The sequence below is a fragment of the Harpia harpyja genome, chromosome 1 (genome assembly GCF_026419915.1).
Source record: "Harpia harpyja isolate bHarHar1 chromosome 1, bHarHar1 primary haplotype, whole genome shotgun sequence".
In the NCBI taxonomy this organism is placed as follows: Eukaryota; Metazoa; Chordata; class Aves; order Accipitriformes; family Accipitridae; genus Harpia; species Harpia harpyja.
Window position 1 is genome coordinate 39,044,659 of NC_068940.1, and position 14,540 is coordinate 39,059,198.

At 39.8% G+C, this 14,540-nt stretch overlaps 1 protein-coding gene across 2 annotated transcripts in view; it reads right to left on the reverse strand.

Moving 5' to 3' along the window:
- Nucleotides 1–12,500, reverse strand: part of ARFGEF2 (ADP ribosylation factor guanine nucleotide exchange factor 2) — a 35,474-nt gene extending 22,974 nt beyond the window's left edge. Inside the window, exons 1-10 of one of the 2 annotated variants that reach the window (XM_052788242.1) lie at nt 12,182–12,499; nt 6,008–6,038; nt 5,103–5,226; nt 4,248–4,394; nt 3,217–3,396; nt 2,569–2,788; nt 1,816–1,887; nt 1,381–1,529; nt 840–970; nt 71–305 (exon numbers count right to left, since the gene is read on the reverse strand). In XM_052788242.1, coding sequence (XP_052644202.1) covers nt 71–305; nt 840–970; nt 1,381–1,529; nt 1,816–1,887; nt 2,569–2,788; nt 3,217–3,396; nt 4,248–4,394; nt 5,103–5,226; nt 6,008–6,038; nt 12,182–12,320 — 1,428 coding nt within the window. In that variant the 5' untranslated portion in view covers nt 12,321–12,499. Of the gene's footprint in view, nt 1–70; nt 306–839; nt 971–1,380; nt 1,530–1,815; nt 1,888–2,568; nt 2,789–3,216; nt 3,397–4,247; nt 4,395–5,102; nt 5,227–6,007; nt 6,039–12,181 lie in introns of both variants that reach the window. The other variant, XM_052788243.1, reaches the window with a different exon arrangement.
- Nucleotides 12,501–14,540: the final 2,040 nt, after the last annotated feature.

Consider the following 14,540-nt stretch of genomic DNA (forward strand, 5'->3'; position numbering starts at 1 on the left):
CATTTTATCATTACAGTATTTTTATTTGAGAACTAGAGCATCATACAAATGCTAGATAAAAGTCTCTCACCTCAATCTGCATTTTCAAATGGGTCTTAAAATTCGAAAGCAGCGTGAGAAAGATGGCAAGAGAGAGCTCAAACACATCAGGAACAGAAGAGACTCCATTTTTAGATAATGCTACACAAAGATATTGCTTGATTGCATTGATGAACATTTCATGTGTCCTGAAAACTGGACCAGCATTCTGCAGTACTGACAGAAGAAGCTGGAGAGACACTATCTTAGAACGCAATTCATGGGATCTAGAAAAAATTCAAAATTAAATATATTTTTATTACATTTCTGAATACATAGTTGTATTCAGCATGACCACTATGGCATTTCTTCCATGTCAAGAAGAAATGACTGCTCTTTTAATTCATTTCAAGCCAGGGCACAGGAGGGGTGGAAATCAGCCTGCAAGTGATTTTGGACAACATCTACCATCTTAATTTGGAGATTTTCCAGGAGTATTAACTTCTTAGACTAGGATAATAGATGCAACTCAGTGCTACTGAGACGCATTCTCCCACTCCCCCATCAAAAACTCACAAATACTATAGTCAAGGCCACTTCAACTGATAAGATTAATAAGCCTGTTACAAAAAAACCCCACAACTCTCAAGTATTAAGTTTTTAATAATTTGAAGCAAGTTGCAACCCTAGATTCATCAAACTAATTGAAATAAGGGCCTGACAGGTGAATTTTGAATACCTGTTTTACTATACAGCAGCTACTTAACTGTCTCCAAAAGCTACCTGAAAAGGATAATGTATAATAACTACAGTCTCATTACTTGGGATCTGGTGGTCCATCACCAAGTGGCTTCATTGAGAGCTTGCACAACGACCTGAACACAAGGAAGGCATCCTTTTGTAGAACATGGGAAAATTTGGAAGCAGCTTGATGTCCAGATACATCTGTTTCCTTGAGAGCAAGAAACACATTAGGTCGTCAGTGAGAGAAAGGAACAGAGCAATTAAGAAGATTCCACAGCTCCTCTGAGAATTAGCTACAGATTAAGTAAAAACTGTACATTTGGCAAAGTTTAAACTAAACCTGAACCTGCAAGTGATGTGGATCTTTTCACACATGTTGACAGACTCTTCCCCTCCGCCCCTACCCTGTATTAAAATACAAATAACATAATCAATTTTGGAACAGTTGTTTTCAATATCTACTTAAATTGCAGTTGCTGCTTCCTTTTTGAAGCTGAGCAGGACACATATATTAAAGCTTCTGTTCCTTCCCTCCCCAAAATCCCACTGTATTAGTTGGCATGACAAAAACATATCGCCTTTCCTAAATATACATTAGCATCCAGTGAAGTTATTTACCAGATTATCAGTGGAGGAAACAGATTGCCTGTCATCTGGAATCCCGTTTGTTTGTACATTTTCATTACTAGAGCCAGAAAGAGCAATATCAGCAGCCTCTAATGCAGGTAGAGCCTTAACTGTTTCTGTAACTTGCTTTTCTTCCGCCACTAAATGGGAAAAAGTAAAACCGATTAAAATCACCCATTGAGCTTTTTTATCCCATGACTTTGAAGCTCTACAACCAAGCGGAACAGAAGCAGCACTGGTAAACTAAAGTTTCTTGGCTACCAGCAAAAGAAGAATATTGAAACAATAAAAACCTGTTCTTACTGCCTTAGTAGGTGTTCTTGACAAGATACTTAGTAACAAAAAGAACTTCCATGCTTTTGTAATCACAGGAATAAAAGTTTGGCAATACACATGCATCTATTTTACTTTAGAAGATTTTGCTACCTTTCACAGCTGACGTGACCACATCTTCCAAGATGCCTTTAACCATTTCATTTCCTCCATCAGTTGTTTCCTCTAATGAAACACACAGAGATAATTTTCCATTTAGTACTTTTGTTTAGGAAGAAGATGGAAAGGAGATACATGACAGAAGCAGAAGGTTTAAAAATTAAAGATTTTCTTTAGTAGTTCTCCTCTAAAGCCATTTCCAAGAAGTCATACAAAAACATTCATTGATATTATTTCCATTGTTTATAATAAAACACTGATATTTTTAATACAGTGATTTTGTCATTTGCATTTATCAACTGTTATGAACTTTTAGTTTTGGAATACCCTACGTTCCTAATCTGGATACAGTATATGCTTATGATAAGGTCTTCATAATACACATTATTTTTACCACAGGACTTCAATTACCTGAAAGCAATTCTGTCACTTCCCATGTACCGTGATTATTCTCTTCCTTTCCTTCACCTTTATCAACCTAATCAAGTCAAATCCCATTATAATTCTATATACAAAACCGATATATAGTTGCACTAGAATTCTAGGGAAAACATGAGCCTTTCTTCAATGGTTATAATGTTGTAGACAAGCTAAGGATGGCCTGTATACTCTGAATAACTACTGAGAAAACGCAAGCATGAGTTGAGCCAATATCCCCAGTCAGTTCTCCCCCAAATAGCCACAAAGAGCATTTTCCAATAGGAACATTGTAACTGAAAGCAATAGACACAACCTATTCTTGTTCACCTGATGCTGAAAGAGTCAGATCCTGCTCCAACTTCACCTCTCCGTTTTCTGCCCTCTCAGGCTCACCGTTTGTTAATTCCACACTTACAGGAACAGTGGGTTTGCCTTCCTGATAGCCGTGCTTTAACTGACCAATCTTCGGAGACTTGGACACCACTTGAATTGCGGGAGACTGGGATTTTTGCTGATTTGTTTTTTCTATTTCTCTGGATTCTTGTATCTTGAAAAACCAATACGAAAAAGTTAATCTAAGGCACAAAACATAAGGGAAAACAGGTATCTCTGATGACTGATGTTCCTTTGTGAATTCACGTGTTAACAGGAAAGAAACAGTGAAGACATCACTTGGCCAGTCAAATTAAAAAGATGCTCTTCATGCTTATTTTAAAAGCATCCCATCACTTGTTTATACAAAGCCATTTGGCAGAAAGTACAGTGTGAAACCTTGTTATCAGCAAAAAGCTTCATATTTTAATCAGTCAGTATGCTTCATTATGCTTTATTGCAGGATTTGACAATTTTTTTAAAATTACAAATCAATAGATATCCAACTACAATGACAGACCCATTAAAAATAATTATAAAAAAGTTTTCTGTTCATTTTTCAAGCCTAAACATTTGAGATGAGCAAAAGTAACAGTTACGTACAGCTTGATTTTCCATCCGTGTAAAAATGACATTTAACATCTGCGTAAGGGTAGCTTTAGCAGTTGTCTGATTAATAAGATTTTTACTGGCCAGATAGATGTTGTAACAGGTTCTAACAGTCTGAAGAATTGTTCCTTCATGGATTTCTATATACGGAGATGTTACTGCAGTGAGGAGAGCCTGAAAAAGTCCATAACACAGTAAAAATGAAATCTAAGCAAGTAGGCAGCAATACACTTCATGCAGGTCTTCCATAATAATCACTGGGTTTGTTATGAAACACATGTATCTGTTTATAAGACTTTGTAAGGAACTTCTAGTTCTCTGAAACAAGATTTCAAATCAAAGAAAGTTTAACAGAACTTCCACATATCTCTGTTCTCTCCTGAGTTGTTCAAGTGTTTTATCACAACTAGTTTTCCACTACGGGAGATATTCCACCTCCACATGAAACAGTTATCATTATATTCTATGGCTTAATTTCTGTGAAAAGGCTAATTGCTCTACACCGCCATCAAATTAGATTACTAGCAGGTTCACCAATTTCCAACCTTGGTTTTGGTAGCCCAAGTAGATTTCAGAACCAGAACACACACCACGGGGACTACTATGCTTCATTCAGAGCATATACTGCAGATGGGCTAGAGCAGCAGGCCATGATACTGCATCAGAGTTACAGTGCCTTCAGCTGAAGGCTGATAGCAATTCATTGGCCTAATGAATGTGGGCATTACTAGCCTAGAAGATGAACACCCAGCTGTCTGCAAGATAAAGTACCCAGGCCATGGCTCATCCCAGAAAGAAGGACAAACATTTATAAATTATTCCCTTATGTTCTGCTTCACCAAGAGGAAATACATTTCACATACCAAGTCTGACCTGGTGACAGCCTCCCTAAATTCAATGGCACATCTAACAGTGTAAGAAATGGAGAAACTGAGCCTTAAGTAGTGCTTCGCATTAAATTTTTTTCAGTTACAAAATCAGAGAAAGCAAATTAACATTGCACCAAACTGAACCAAATAAAATACCTTAATTATCTGCAACTGTACTCCTTCATCTGTTTGAGGACCCTGAAAGCAATTGCAAATGGTTTCAACTATTCGGTCAATCAGTCGTTTTCCAGGAGCTCCACTGTCTGGAGCATTGCCAGTGATATGTCCATACGCAATGAGTTTCTGCGTAGAAAGAATGCAGGTTAGACAACTGTATACTGTTAACTAAAATACAGTAAGTATATCATAAAAAGGGGGTTTTAGACAGTATACCTCACTTAACCGGTTTTAACACAAAAATTTAACACCATCAATAGTCTGGCTACCAAATACCTGGACTGTTCACACATCTAGACAAAACAAATTTAGTAAGTGATACATAAGCTTTTTCCACCCAGACCTATTGTAACCAGACAAAATTTTTTAACGTCAAACTTTGTACCTATTAACAACAGAAAGATTCTGCCCTTAAGGCGAATTTGTTTTTTCTGTAAGAATCTAAGGAGGATCAAGGTAGAAAGACTCCAGAGTCGGACCTCCCATCACATCAGCACTACAAGAAACACCATGGTAAATATTCTTTTTAGAGCACCACAGATGAAACATCTTTACTGAATAATGTAAGCATTCATGAGCTTCAATAAAGGCTTGGTTCACTATAAAACAACACACATACGTTTCTGACTTTGACAAGATGCGCTGTCAGCCCAGTCTGATAATAACCTATTTTGCATGGTTTATGCATCTAGGTAGCCATAGTGGGTATCTTCACCACTGTATGTACTCAGGACAGTATTACTTCTTCACTCTAAGAATGCCAACATCACACAAGATTTTTGTAACTGCATGTTTCTCCATTTCACTCTGTCCAAGTTTAAACAGAACAGTTACCTGTAAACAATCCAGTGAAGTACTGACAATGCGTGGAGACTTTGACTGGCAGGCCAGTTCAAACGGGAGGAAATACTTATCTGCTTCAATGAAGTTTGCTTTTGGTGGAGCAGCAGTGCCTTCTCTAGGTCAGATAAGAAGGGTTATTAATTCTTCTAAACATGTATATCACAGCAAACTATGCGTCCTCCTTTTCTAAATTTAAAGCTGAATGGTACATAGCAGCATACAAATGTAATGCAAGTTTCTCTCACACATACTTTCTTAAAGAAAGTTCAGCTTTCTTTAAAAATCAGTATCACATCTTAACTTTTTCATATATTCTTAAACTTAACTCTTCCCTCACTACACTCCAACACAGTCCTGCTACCTGAAATACTGGGAACTCCTACACAACTTAAATGATAAATCTATCAAAGTTATTCTGAATTAAACAGGGACCATATGAGGATTACTAAGCAAAGAGAAACACATTGGAGGCTCATTTTAAATCACAGCAGAGTGCTGGAAAAGTGTTTTAAAATTTGGATTTAAGTAATATTTAAATTGGTATTCTTGATCTAGGTAGTTAAGAGCATATACTGTCAAACAGAGGACACCTATTGCTCTTTATGATCTCCTATCAGGCTATATTAAGCCCAGTAAAAGGAAGTGAAAAACTAGCATCTTTTAGAAGTTTTGCAATTTTTTCGTAGTGAAATTCAGAGGCAGTTATGGCTTGAGTACCCACACCCACAAACATTGTGTAATTGGAGCACACAGGCCATATCATGTTTTCAGCAGAAAGGTGTGTAACTGGGTATTCACAAATTCATTGCCATAATGTATATACACTCTTACATTTCCACTATCAAATTATTCTGCTTGCTGTTTTATGGCATAGTTTACAGCAATTAATAATTTACCTTTGCTTTTCCAGCTCCGTTTTTATTTCATCTGGAAGAAAGAAAAAATATTCAAAGGATTTTAACACCCAACATAAGTTATCATTATCAATAACACAAATAAGGAAAAATGCAATAAAGCAAAGCTGTTTCAAACCAGAAGTCTTACGCTTCAGTATTTGCTATTCCTTCCCTGTAACATCTTCAGCGATCATGGACAGTTACACCATTTATTGGAAGGCATATCTCTCAACTTCTACATGAAAAGGCTAATTTTTCCAAACATTCTTAACAAGAGATATCTTTAGAAAACAGGTATAGTATGCAATTTTTATTCAAGAGTAAGTCTACATCAGAGAGCTCAGGTCTGCAGAAGTCTAAGCCACTGCATAAACCATTAGTTCAATGCATCAGACCTTCCTGTTAACTACAATGCTAGTTAGCCTGCTTTTGTTAAACCTCACAATATGACATCAGCTGAACAAACTCCCAAGAGATAAGAAATCTTAAATGCATGGTGTCATTTTGCCAGCAGAGCTTTTTTTTTTTTTTTAAAATTACACTTTTAAAGGGAGCTTTTCATAAAACTAAATACAGGAAAAGAAAAAAAAAAAAAAAAAAGTGTTTCTTTCTCATTTCTATTGCATACAGTAGCAAATCCCAAAGATGCTAGTGTGGCTTTTTGAGGATTTCTAAAATGTCACCATGGTGCACAATACAGACCAGAACTGCACTACACCAGACATGGCATAAGCGCATACTGTGAAAACTGACAAGAAATATCAAAACCAGCACATGCAGTAAGGCTGCACAGCTACAACCATTTGTAACACCATGTGGAATCCTGTCCATCCCACCCTATCTCATGCATCTGCAAATTATCATGCCTACAAAACTTGTTGCAATTGCAAAGTTATTAGAAACTGATCATTCACTCAATATTTGTTCTCCACAACTCTGGAGAGGCACCATTGTTTGGGATTAGATGTTCAGAGTTCAGATGATTTCAGTGCTGCCTGTGAACATCAATTATTTCTTCTGTCTCAGAACCATAAATACACAAAACATACTAACAAACAAGGACTGTAACAAACACGTTACAGGTTTTTGCACTGTCCTATTGTTCAATGAATGTTGCAAGAATTAATCCTTGCAGAGTATGCCGATTTTGTAACATTACTACCCCTATTTTATAGAGAAAATGGAAGCAAAATGTGGAGGAAACCTGTATAACTGCAAGCTGTGAGTGATAAGCTAAATCCAGGACTGGGACTTGCTATTCTGTCTGCCGTAGTCATTAATGAAAGCCAACACAGTCAGCAGTCAAGAAAGAAGCAGTATGACATCCGTTAGCAATAAGCAATGTAACAAGAACTGAAGGAACATTATCCACTGTACAGCCAACAAAAGAATAGACAACAGAAATATTGAAGAGTCTTAGCCTTAAGGAGACATGATCGTGCCCATCTTCACCGATAGTTATATGAGATCTTGCATTGGAAAAATATGTAAGAATAGCATCCCTTATTCGAACAATGACAATTTCTCTCTCAGAAATACTCCATAAACTAATAAATAAATAAATAAATCTAACCAAGGCTTGACCAAGTTCCCCACAATTTTATTTAATAAAGGCTTTTCTAAAGCCATATAAAAATATCTGCACCACAACAGTATTTTAACAGATAATGCTGGCAGAAAAGAATAAATGAAAGGACAAAAGCAAGTTACAGGCATGCTTCTGCTACTGATTGCATCAAAATAGTTCGGAAGCCTCCACATTTTAAGTGCTCATTTGGTGGTCTGACCACTGAAAGTGAGTGAAACAGAAATTGTTGCCTAAATGAAGTCTGTTGCCATGATCAGCTTGCCAAGCCCTGACCAGGCACAGACAGCTTCCAGAAACCTACTGCCACTGTCACTCTCCTCTTCCAGTCATAGGATTAAGGGGCACAGCTGAATTCCCTTCCACAGCTACAGAACACAGTCTGAATTTTGGCCAATGTCTGGTCATCACAGCACAACACTGTCCCTTCACTTGGTGTTTTCAGTACTAGAGCTACCTGCTACTTTCAAGGCCAGAATGTATCGGCACACATGGTATCTACTTCAGTCAGAAACATCTTCAACTCTGGGCACTATGTGTGCTGCCCACTCAATGCAAGCCTTTCAGCATTCCTACCAGGCAACACAACTGGAATAACAAGAAAGGCCTTGCAGCAATCTCTTCCAGAGTTTCTGGCCATAATAAAAGCAGGATGAAGCTCATGCTGAAACTAACTGCCTTTCTACATTAGATGGATGGTTTAAGTTTGCTTATATTGAAAGCCATATATTAAAATGGAGGAAATAATTGTCTGCCTGCAATTAGATGCATCCTATGTTAACGTGCAATCAAGTTTGTCTCAGTGGAAGCAAACTAGTTCCTGTGCAGAAAATGGCATAGCTTGTGTTCGCGCAAGGACACATGCAATGTCTTTCCATAGTGTGTCAAAACACCAGACAGCAGTGCCAATACAAACACATGGAGCAGCAGCAAAAGCTTCCCTTCCCCCAAACCAGTAAAGTCTACTGCATTGCCTAATTCCAGGCTGCCTTAAACTTAAATAAAAAAAAACCCAACACCCACATTTATTGATTCTATCAATTTATAGAGAACCCTTTAGAAAAGGCTGCCACAATGAAGCAACGCTACCTCCTCTTTGCCCCAGTGTTCTCAAAACATGCTAGCCAAGAGGCTACTAAACTAAGAAACACAAACTTATTTTAGACATCTGTCATTTATACCCAGAGACTTCTTAAACACACAATTAGATTCCTAAGTGAAGGCATGGTTTAAGAGATTATTTTATTAAACTCATTAACAAGCTAACTAAACAAATTCTTTTGTTTACAAAGCTCGAAGATATGTACGTGGCGGTCAAAGAAGGTCACATAACCAGGTTGTCTGCACAGTATGTCATTAAAAACAGTCCTAACAGGGCAAGAGTAATAGTTTATATGAGAGATCCAGGCACACAATTAGCATTAGACCAATATGAACTGCTGTGATACACACTGCCTGTGTTCCACTGTAAATTTTTCAGAACAGAGATTATTTCAGTAGGTTCACTAAGAATCATGTGTGCCTAGAGCTCCATGTGAATGCTTATTAAGCAACTATTTTTATACAATACACTGGTTGTCTGTTGAAAACAAGTTTTCTTAAAAACAGTTTTCTAAAGCAGAGCAGAACAGCTGCTCTGTTTAAAAACCTCAATTTCTCCCAATCTCTCCTGGGGCTTACTGGCACCAAGAGTACAGGATACAACCGTTACACCTACTGATGAAGCAAGAGACTGAATGAAGGAATCTATTCAAACTCTGTGTATTTCAAAGGAGGGGGTGGACAGAGCAAAAAAAACCCCCCCAAAACACCACTGGGAACTGATTTTGTTTGTTTTCTTCAACACTTCTTGTGTTTACGTCCCATTTGAGCCTATGTTACTTCTTATTTCTACAAAATCATGAAGATATTTTGCAGTCCAAAACTGCACAGTATTAGTCCAGTGAAAGGTATATTACTGGGAAAGGAAGATAAAAAAGGGTAAGAACAGTTTAAAATTAGAACGATTAAAACAATTAGAACAGATTAAAATTAGAATGAAAGAATACCTATACTTCCTACATAGGAATGACAACAATTTTCAGTAGTAATTTACTTAAGCTCTCAGGAGTTGAACACATTCAAAACAATAAAGAACCCATGTAAAATAAAACAAGAGCATCATTCCCACAGTTAGAAATATATTTCTCTGTCTCACCAAACAAAAAATTTAAAGCATATGTAATTAGCAGAAACACTACTGCAGTAACACTACAGCAGAAATTTAGAAATAGTTGCAGGTTAATTTTTATTAGGTAGTTGTAGAATAGACCAGTTCCTCTCTATTTAGAAAAAAGATGCATCATAGACTTCCCTAGTACCAAGAGCAGGTATCATTTACACGTGACCCGTGCCTGCGTTGACTGGTTTATAAATGGTACAATACCTCAACACTCCATTAAAAGGACCATTGTATAAATAAGACAGCACAGCAAATGGAATTTAGTGAGAAGCAGAAAGAGATTATTTGAAGTATGACATGGAAAAAAGAAAAAAAGAAGACAACAGCTGACACAATTACCAGTTTCATAAAGTTAACTTCACTTTTCTCTCAAACTGAATTAATTTTACTCAGAGTTAACTGGACTTTTTTATTATTACTCAAAACACGGAAGCTTCTTTCATCCATAACAGTTTGTGTAGATTACAAAGTCTGGCCTGAATTCCTCAGACTGCAAGTAATGTTCTTCCCACATTTCCTAGCATATTTACTATTGCGCAGGGCTTGATAATTAGAGCTAACACTTTTGGAACTGAAGTCATAGTCTTAGTTAATATAAAGTATAAGCTTAATTAAGCTTAAGTGTATGTAAGTAAAACTGATTTTTTCATTTGAGTAAAAAAGAGCTTAACCTAAACAGAATGAAGTTTGGGAAAAAAAAAAATCACACGTAAATAAAAGAAACCTCATTCAGGTTGACAACTTAAAATGATACAACATTCACCAAATACAACAGAGATCCTTTAGTACAGTAATCAAGGCCCTGCTACAGCAGGACGGTTGGGCAACAGGTTATCTATTCACGCTGACCTCTGCTTTAGTCCAGGAAAGCACACGGACTTCTTTTTTCTGAGCAAGATTAGCAAAAAATGTCCATCATCGCAAGCGTTAAACTACCCTCAAATGTACTGTACCTTAAAATATGCAGACATAGAATAGTTATAATCCAATATGCAAATGCTATTAGGTGGCTATTGCACAATACCCCTCTCCCAAAATCATAATCTTTGATGTGTTAGCAAACAAAGACCTTCACTAGTCATCTTTCAAGAAAGTTCCCTTTCTCACCCTTTAAATATATTTACATAGCAACAAAACAGGTTCCCAGTCCTGTAAATGGGTTGGGTGCATGTTGGGGGAGAAATCAGCAAAAGGAAGTAAGTAGGAAAAGTAGTCTCTAACTGCTGGGGCACACGTGTTATACTACTGCTCACAATGTCAACTTTTAATAATAACAAAAAAATACCCTTCTATCTGGTTAGCTTTCTCTGGATGTACTATCACTACAATTAGCTCCTACAAATTTCTTGAAGGTAAGGATTGTGGGAAGGAAGGTAAAAATGACAGCTATTTTTCAAGCTTTCTTTCGCAGTGCATTGGACAGAACTTGCATCTGCCTAGTTTCCTTACATACTCAACCTGCCTTTTTTTCTGTTCTGGATACAGTAAACGTTCCCAAGTTAAAGGAAAAATATTGGTGCAAAGCAACTAAAACTGTAAGCGGTATGTCACTTTTGCAAATTCAGAAAGGCCACAGAAAACTCCAACTGTAAGAGCTATACTTTAGCTTTACCCGGTTTATTTGTTTTCCTCTTCATGATATACCATATGCTCCCAGAACTTTAACACAGAGACCTATATCATCAATTTGTACTTGCAGGGGTTTTCAGGACCAGTCCACCAACTTCACAAAAAGTATTTTCAGTTCTGCAAGACACCACAGGCATTGTATGTATTTGGCTACACTGCTAACAGTTTTTAGCCAGTCCAACCACGAGCTGGAGATAAGATGTCAGAAGATTGCTAGTCCTGGAAGGTCTGAGACTCCACAAGTCGACAGCCTTAAACAGCCAGTCTCCTAGTTTAAAAGTTTACAATTAATTTTCTGAAAATTGGTTCTAAAGTGACAAACCCCATCCCCTTTTGCTTCATACCGAGACCAGAACTTAATAAAAAGAGATATCTGGGGGTTTTCCCCTCGTACTTGCTCGTCAGGTATTAGAGAGAGAACTTTCTCCCCACTCCAAAGTCCCGAGCTCAGCCGGGGCCGCGGCCGGCAACCTCCCAGCTGGGGGCCCGGGACTCGCTCGCTCCCCGCCGGGGATCCAACGTGGCGGAGGACACCAGCCGGAGCGGGGCGGGGGGGGAGGGGGTAACACCACCTCCCGCCCCCGCCGCACCGGGCGAGCAGGGATTCCTTCCCCCCCGCCGCCAGCGGGACCCTCTGTCATTCGCCCCCCAGGCCGAGGAGGGGTGGCGGCTCCCAGCCCGGCGGAGGCGGGGGAGTCCCGCGGTCCGGGCCGGGCCGCGCCGGGCCGGGCGGACTCACCCAGCGCAACCTGACAGGCTCTCCGCAGCTGTCCGTGCGGGGGCCGCTTCGCCTCCTTCTCCGCCAGGATCTTCTCCAGGGCCCGCGACACAAACATGCTCTTGGTGCGGGCGTCCTGCTCGCGAGCCGGGGGCTGCATGGCGGGGCGGCCCCGCCGCGGGGCAGGGAGGGGGTCACCGGGGCCGGCGCTCAGAGCCTGCGGCCGCGCCGCAACCCCACCATCCGGAAGAGACGCACCTCCCTCAGCGCCTGCCACCCCCGCCACCGCCAAGGCGCCGCCATATTGGCACCGTCACGTGACTCGAGCTACCACCCCGCCTTCCCGCGACGACCTCCGACCTCTTCCGCGGTGCCGACGGCGACGGGAGGCCAGGGGTGGGCGGGGCTCGAGAGGGGGCCGGGGCATCGCGCCTCGCTGCTGAAAAACGAACCACTGCCTGTAACTAAATAAAATTAACGCCACCTCCCCGCAGCTTCGGGCTTCTGGCGAGCTGCTGAGCTAGTTATGGGCCATCAGTGTGCGTCGGAAACGCTGCTGTGTGCGGGTGTCTGCGGGCGGGGCCTGCCCTGCATCACCAGCTTCCCCGGGAAACGCGCTGGGCTCCTCCCGGCGTCTTAAAAAAATTGGCCCCTTTTCTTGTCCCTGCATTTTCTGGGGGCAAAACCCGACTAAATTCCTCGCTGTAATGCCAAATGCTTAAGTGGCAATCAGTCAGTTGCGTCTCGGGTACGAATTTCAGTATCGGTAAGAATTAAAAGTCAGTTACTGCTGCAATTATCTGTATTGATTAAGTTATAATTACCAAAAGGGAAGTCACGTTAATATAATACTCATTTTTATAATGCTTCTAATCTAAGCATCTCAACATTTGCATTATCACCATTAACTTTCACAGAACGGGTCCTATAAAGAGGCACTAAGAAAGTACATGTGTAAAAGACCCAAAGTCGTACGTTAAGAATCACTAAAAATTGAATATCACGTCCCAGAAATTGAGTCTCCTTTAATAACCTTATGCCCAATTGCATCTTCTCCCTTCACCCTTTGGCCTATGCAGTAGGGTACCTTACACCCAAAATAAAATTCTGGACTCTTTGAAAGCCAGTATAATCTTTGGAAATAATCTGTAGAGGTAATTTATTCCATAGACACCCTCCACCATAATCTGGCAACCATCACTGGGACGCAGCCATCTCTTCTATGTTGTTCCACAATGGACTTTTAATCAAATTAAGATGACCACATCTAACTGAGAATACAGGGGCACATAAGATTGTAATTTTATTTCCTTATTCTCCAAGCAGCTGGAGTCTAATTCTTTAAAATGTCATTAATCAATCCTTAGTGTCAAGTTGTCAAGTTTGTCCTAGAAACCACTAACAAATGCTCCAAACCCAAACACCTGTGCAAAGCATTAGTTTAGTATTATTTCACAGGGAAAATGGACAGGTGCTTTGTGATCACCTCTACTGCCCAGAGGTTTATGTGGACTGGTTCATACAGAGCTGAAGACTCCACTTGTATGGAAAAATATGAGTTAGAGGATGGGAAATCAGAAGTTACAACAAGGCTGGATAAGAAGCAGGGAAGGGCCTGTGTCTGGAAACAATTTTTAAGGTTTGTTAGTACCTGAAGACTTCGGTTTTCCTTGGAGATCAGTAGTTCAAGTATGGGTGTGATATGAGTGTGATTTCATGGCTCGCCATTAAATCACAACTTATCAGGGTGTAACTGCCTCAAAAATCTGCTAGTTATATCTGTTCTCTTGACAGTATGTTCTGCATTTTCTGCTACCAGAAAATGTACCACTGTTGGAAGGTTCAAAGTCCTTCTGAGTGTCAGCTGAAGCTGTCATCAGGCAACTGACTTGAACTTTCCTCTACATTAAGTGAATAATGTACGTTCAGAATGAATCGCTATTTCAAGTCAGAATCACAGAAATAGGAGGCTGGGAAGCACTTCAATAGATCATTTAGTCCATCTCCAAGCACAAAGGCAGAATGTTGCCTCTTCATGAAAAGCTCTAATACAGGAGATTCAACAGCTTTTCAGTTAGTTGCCCCCAGTGTTTCACTAACTATCCAGTTAGGAAATTCTTCCTAATATCTGGTCTGGATGTGTCGTGGTTTAATCCCAGCCAGCAACTAAGCAGCACACAGCTGCTCACTCACTCCCCCCCCCCCCCCAAGTGGGATGGGGGAGAAAATCGGGAAAAGAAGTACAACTCGTGGGTTGAGATAAGAACAGTTTAATAGAACAGAAAAGAAGAAACTAATAATGATAATCATAACACTAATAAAATGACAACAGCAATAATAAAAGGATTGGAATGTACAAATGATGCGCAGTGCAATTGCT